This window comes from Aricia agestis, chromosome 22 (genome assembly GCF_905147365.1).
Source record: "Aricia agestis chromosome 22, ilAriAges1.1, whole genome shotgun sequence".
NCBI lineage: Eukaryota > Metazoa > Arthropoda > Insecta > Lepidoptera > Lycaenidae > Aricia > Aricia agestis.
Window position 1 is genome coordinate 8,477,952 of NC_056427.1, and position 6,800 is coordinate 8,484,751.

Below are 6,800 nucleotides of genomic sequence, written 5' to 3' on the forward strand. Positions count from 1 at the left end.
AAACTTAAACATTTTACGTTCCCTTAGTGGTGTATGGTGGGGTTCTCACCCTTACACACAAAAATTATTATATAATGCACTTGTTCGCAGCCACATGGATTATGGGTCATTTTTACTTGTACCTTGCAACAAAGCTCCCTTAAAAGATCTGGATAAGATCCAAAGTAAATCACTAAGGATTATCCTAGGAGCAATGAAATCGTCTCCGGTTAGTGCTCTTCAGGTGGAATGCGTTGATCCCCCACTGAGTATCAGGCGACAGTATCTGGCAGACAGATTTCTTTTTAAAGTTTTTCAAAATTCTTCACATTCCCTTATTTAAAGGTAAACTTGATACAATCACTATCTACAATCTAAAAAATCTACAATCCCATTTAATTTCTTCCGGTAATAATTATTGGCTTCACAACGAACCTCCTTGCCTTCAGGTTAATATGCATATATGATCATTTGATCATATATGCATATTACATTATCATATTTCATTGATCCTATTTTACGTCATATGTGGTTTCAATAGCCAATGGAGAGCGCTAACGTTGACAGGTATTGACGTCAGGGTTACTAGATCTCAGAGAATTCGATTTGTCAAAAGACATCGTAATTTTTAATATGGCTTGTTTTTTGTTATTTCAGCAAGATTATCCAAGTATATAATTAGAAAATAATTACATTACATTATTTGAAACATATTAACGAACAAGAAATTAAAAACTCTTTTTTATATTAAATAACTGGCAACACCTATTTCTATGACCGTAATGGATCCAATCTCTCAGTAAATGTCAAAAATCTATGATCAAGGAAGAAATGAATCATAGGTATGTCTATATTACATTTTCCAATATAATTGACTCAATGATCTCGGATCCAATATAAATGATAATCTATTATCCCCCTTAGATTCCGTGTATACCTTGTTGTTTCACCAGACCTTCAATAATAGAGCAAAGTCAACTCAGCCACTCTGACATTGGCAACTCACTGAGGCCGCCATAACTAAAGAAGAAGAAGAAAACTTGTTGCTGTTTATGCTTAACTACAAATAAAAGAAGTTAACATTTACAGAACGGATCTGCCTTACTTTTATGAGCAACTGGCAAATTATAAGGTACGTAAACAAATGCTAATGCTCGTAGTGCTAATGAACGGGTAAATGTTTTCCCCTCCGTGGTCTAGTGGTATAGAGCGCGGCTCTTGACTAATCATTATAAAACTTTGTACATACTGAACACTAATAAAACACAACAACCGGTTTCGAAACAAATCATCATCACCTGATGATGATTTGTTTCGAAACCCGTCGTGTAATTTGTTAAAAGTTGTAATAATATCTTAATATAGTGGAAAAAGTGCACGAAAAGTTGTGTTTTATTAGTGTTCAATATGAATTTCCACCAAGAACCGACAGTAAAATCAATAACATATATTTGTACATACTCTCGGAGGTATAAGAAGGGCGATTCCATTATCGCGGATGCAACAGTTTGACACACTTAACCCTAGAAAGATAATCTGCGCCTCAGAGGCGCACGCAAAATGCATATACAGTTGTCTCTTTCTAAATAGCGCGCTCCCGATCCTGTCGTGGCAGGTAATTTCAGTGGTCGCCAAGTGCTACAGCGGGGCGTACGTGTGTCACCGGTAAGTGCTTTAGATTAGCTGTTTTCGGTAGGTGGTGCGCTCGAGAAGCGCATGATTATCTTTTGAGTAACTTTCGCCGGCATTCATGAAGTTTACTTCGTAATTATTTCTATGATGTTTTACAGTTATTTATGTGTTATAGGATTTGGAAATCATGACACAGAAAAGATACTTAGCTGAGGAGGAAATAACTAATGCGTTGTATGAGGAATGTGGCGATGATATCCAGTTTGCTGGTGAGGATAGTGATCAGGAAGAAGAGGATCATTTGAGTGAGGATGACGTTCAGAGTGACGAAGAAGAAGTTTGTAACGAGTCAATTATTAGCGAATCTGTAAATGTAAGTACAACATTAGTAAATTAAATTACTGATGCCTCACCTCGTGGGTCCCCTGAGGTTCCTGCGGTTGCCACTTTACCCAGACAAGACACGCGAATTATTATACCGAGCAAAAGGGTACTCAAAGGAAAAAACAAACATTGTTGGACTACGTCAAAAGGAGAGCGGCGGTCAAGGACATCGGCGATAAATATTGTTCGTTCTGCCCGGGGTCCTACAAGGATGTGTAGGAATATCGTGGATCCAAAACTATGCTTTGATCTTTTCATCACTGCGGAAATTATCGATGAGATCGTTAAGTGGACAAATCACGATATTGTGACTTATGCACATCTAAAAAAAGGCGGATGTCAAAAATGACTTGCACGAAATGCAAGAAATGCATCTGTGGCGAACACAAAAAAGATGTGTGTGTTGATTGCATTTAGTGTGCCAATATAAGTCTCAAAGATATATATTTTTTTTATACTTTTATGTTATTTTTAAGTCGCAATAAGCAATACTTGTTACGATCTCACAAAGAGAAATTATATACTGTTAAAAGAATACTGATATTTTTTGTTAATTTTTATTAAAGGTTTAAAAGTTTGTGTTATATTTTTCGTAAAATAAATAATTATAAAAATGTTTAGATTTTATTTACTTCTAATAAGTATGAACTGTATACTAAAGCAGACTGGTCTTGAATAAAAAGCTTTTCAGGTGTCAGAGAAACCCTAAAAAAGTCGTGCGCTCGAGAAGCGCAAGAATATCTTTAACGTTACCCCCAACATGATTATCTTTCTAGGGTTAAGCTTCCTACAGGCAAAATGAAGCATATTTATTAATAAAATATCCCTTGAACATTTTAACAATGATTTATAAATGAAAACCTCATCAAAATATGTATGAGGGGCCACAAAACAGATTTGAAGTGCTGTCGCGGGTGCAACCAATTTGACCCTCCATTAAGAACTGTGATGAGTTCATATGTGAATACTGTTTAGTGCGAAACTTTTACAAAATAACTTGCCTATATTTCAAAATAGCATAAAACAAAGAAACTATGTAACTAGATAAAAGTAATTATAGTAATATGTACTAGAAATTATTAACATTTGTACGATCGCGGGCGCAACATCAAAATTCTCAAATATGTTTAAAAGGTGATTTAAATCGTAATTCTCTAACAAATTTAAAAATTTTCAACATGGAATATATAATTATACTAGTAAGTTTGTAATAAAACTGCACCAAATTTTAGTTTTTTTAATTTTTCAGTTGTTTATTGGCCTGACAAAATTAATCGTCTAAATCACTCAAAACTATTGAATAGTGTAATTTATACAAAATATTTCTACGTATTGCTGTATAACTATACTACAACTAAACATTGATTTGAAATATACGCTATTTTAATTTAAAAATATGGGAAAAAACATCGCGTCCCTTAGATGATATTGTTTAAAAACGCTCTAAATTATTTGAAGTCCATTTTTTACCGATAAAAGTTGTTTTTTTAGTAAATACACATCTTCTTACGTATATTCCTATTAAAAAATGTAACTAATGCTCATTTTAAAAATTGTCGTTGAGGGCCGTCTGTAGCGGAATGGCCCAGAAGTAACTGGATACTTTTCATTAAAAAAAATATTTTTACGAAAAAAAATTTTGATGTGGACTCGGACAAAGAAGCGGGCAACAGCATATTTATATAGTATATATATATTTTTTTTTTTTTAATATAAAATTGGGGCCGTCTATGGACTGTTCGTCCATATCCTTTTTTTGTTATTTTATTATTTACATTTTTCGCACCAAGGATAATTGAATTAATATTATAAATTTTAATTAATTGTAGTCCATCACGACATGGACTTTTTTTTTTAAATAATATACTTATATATATATATATATATATATATATATATATATATATATATATATATATATATATATATATATATATATATATATATATATATATATATATATATATATATATATATATATATATATATATATATATATATATATATATATATATATATATATATATATATATATATATGTATGTATGTGTATATATATATATTTAATAGAATAGACTATAATTTATACATATAATAAATAAATATTTATTGTTTTATAAATTACTAATAATATTTAATGTTTTGAATGGTGTGGTCCCAGTCAGGGTGGCGGCCAGTAGACATTTTCCGATAGATTTTATGCTGCTCCACCCTTTGCCTTTAGATGTTGTGACATTGGCTTGGTGGAGAGGGGTCACTCAAGCTGGGTGGAGTTTCTAGGGTGTTAAAGAGATATCGTTCTGTGTCGAATCTACCCGCTATGTGGCTTAGGACTTTATCGTTCCTGTCTTTCATAGCCATTTTTATGTTGTAGTCTTTTATGCGTTCGGTTGACACCTCTGTGGCTCTTTTTATGAAGCTTATATAGTATATTTATATGTCTTATACTTTTATTTGTACATAAAAAATCATTTTAGTGTAACTCAAAATATAATATTATATTCTATAATTTATAGACTGATACTGACATTGGAGCAATTGGATCTTTGTTAAAACTATCAATCTATAAGATGAAAAATATTTCCACAACACATCCTACCGCAGATAATATTATAAAAGAGGAGCCGGACATAAAGACTGAACAATACGATGAAGACGGTAATGTATACTATACTGTACTTTATGTATTCATATTCCAGATGGGCTACATTTGTAGTGTTCTGTTTGCCACTTAACTGCTCTGCCTCTTTTAACTTATTGAGTATAATGTATTTTATAATGATTAATGATTATAATCTTCTAATCAATTATTAATAATTATTGTTTAGTTTTTTAGTTTTTGTAATGTGATTTTTTTTTTGTTATAGAAATAATTGAAGAACAAACTGTAGAAAATACAAATACGTATGGAGAAGATTATGCACCCGTGTTAGAATTTAAAGATGATGATGTGTCAGATAGTGATGCTGTTTGCAAACAGGAATCATTGAGCGTTGAGGAGTATTCTTCAACACACTCTGACATTGGCGTTTCACTAAGGAGCCATATTTTAAAAGAAGAAGAAGAAGACCGTTTTGATGCTTGGCATGGCTCAAGGGTGTTTGAATTGAAATTAGTAAAGTTAAGTCAAAGTGTCATTGACAAGTATGGACGCCAAAGTCCCCCCACGCAGCACACAGCCACAGAAGAACATGTTGGGGACAAGGGAAAGTGCGCTGGTGAACAGAGCATAGATAATGAGGACAAAAAGGCACAGTACAAGAGTCACAAAGAACAACACATCTGTGATGTTTGCTTAAAAATGTTTCCGACTAAAAGCAGGTTGCTAAAGCATTTAGTGATTCATACTGGTGGGAAACCATTTAACTGCAATATTTGTCACAAGAAATTTGAAAGAAAAAGCAGCTTACAAGAACACTTGCTAATTCATACTGGGGAGAAACTTTATAACTGCGATATTTGTCACAAGAAATTCGCAACAAAAAGCCTCTTAAAATTACACATGCTAATTCATACTGGTGAGAAACCATATAACTGTGACATATGTCAAAAGAAATTCGTAAGAAGAGGGGTTTTAAATCAACACTTATTAATTCATACTGGTGATAAACCATATAACTGTGACATAAGTCAAAAGAAATTCACTATACGCTGTAACTTTGAAAGACATTTATTAATTCATACTGGTGAGAAACCGTTTAACTGCAATATTTGTCAAAAAATTTTTAGTAGAAAAGTCTACTTACAAGCACACTTGCTAATTCATACTGGTGAGAAACCATTTAACTGCAATATTTGTCAGAAGAAATTCACAACAAAAAGCCATTTAAAGGGACACACGCTAATTCATACTGGAGAGAAACCATATAACTGTGACATATGTCAAAAGAAATTCACTTGTCGCTCTATCTTAGAAAGACATTTATTAATTCATACTGGTGAGAAACCGTTTAACTGCGATATTTGTCAAAAAAAATTTAATACAAAATCCAACTTACAAGCACACTTGCTAATTCATACTGGCGAGAAACCGTATAAATGTGACATATGTCAAAAGAAATTTTTACGAAGATATGACTTAAAAAAACACTTAATATATAAAAAATTATTATGAATACAAAAAATTATATACATAATAAAATAATATAATATAAAAAGTAAAATTAAAAGTTCTAAAAATAAAATTAAAACTACATGGAAGGTTATATCCGATGAGACTGGAAACGTCACCTGTCGTGACACAGATTTTGAACTATATTTAAAACGTGGGAGAGCCATGCTTCGGCACGAATGGGCCGGCTCGACCGGAGAAATACCACGTTCTCACAGAAAACCGGCGTGAAACAGCGCTTGCGCTGTGTTTCGCCGAGTGAGTGAGTTTACCGGAGGCCCGATCCCGTATTCCCTTCCCTACCCCCCCCTAATACCTTCCCTGCCCTACCCTCCCCTATTACCCTATTCCCTCTTAAAAGGCCGGCAACGCACCTGCAGCTCTTCTGATGCTCACAGCATGTGTCCATGGGCGACGGAAGTTGCTTTCCATCAGGTGACCCGTTTGCTCGTTTGTTATTTTATTATTATTTCATAAAAAAAAAAACTATATTTTGATAATAAAAAGATTTCTAATAATCTAGAAGTTGCAACGGTCTTTGAAAAATTCTTTGCTGACATTCTGGTGTTAACTACCAAAAATCTAAATTCCTCACCTGAAGCTGCTGAAAAGCTACTCAAAGACAATGTAAAGGAATGTGATGTCAATTTTAAGTTTAGGGAAATTAACCCCAGAGACATTATTGATACATTTA

At 33.0% G+C, this 6,800-nt stretch overlaps 1 protein-coding gene across 1 annotated transcript; it reads left to right on the plus strand.

Moving 5' to 3' along the window:
- Positions 1-1,018: 1,018 nt before the first annotated feature.
- Positions 1,019-6,109, plus strand: LOC121738262 (gastrula zinc finger protein XlCGF57.1-like). Its single transcript, XM_042130215.1, has 3 exons — positions 1,019-1,111; positions 4,512-4,653; positions 4,863-6,109. The coding sequence occupies exons 2-3, from the start codon at positions 4,566-4,568 to the stop codon at positions 6,107-6,109; spliced, it is 1,335 nt and encodes a 444-aa protein (XP_041986149.1). The 5' UTR covers positions 1,019-1,111; positions 4,512-4,565.
- The last annotated feature ends 691 nt before the right edge of the window (positions 6,110-6,800 follow it).

Excerpts from the sequence above, each read along its gene's own strand:
- LOC121738262 (XM_042130215.1), top strand. The coding sequence starts at position 4,566 with ATGAAAAATATTTCCACAACACATCCTACCGCAGATAATATTATAAAA. Across the intron at positions 4,654-4,862 it reads TGAACAATACGATGAAGACG|AAATAATTGAAGAACAAACT; the intron begins GTAATGTATACT and ends TTTTTGTTATAG.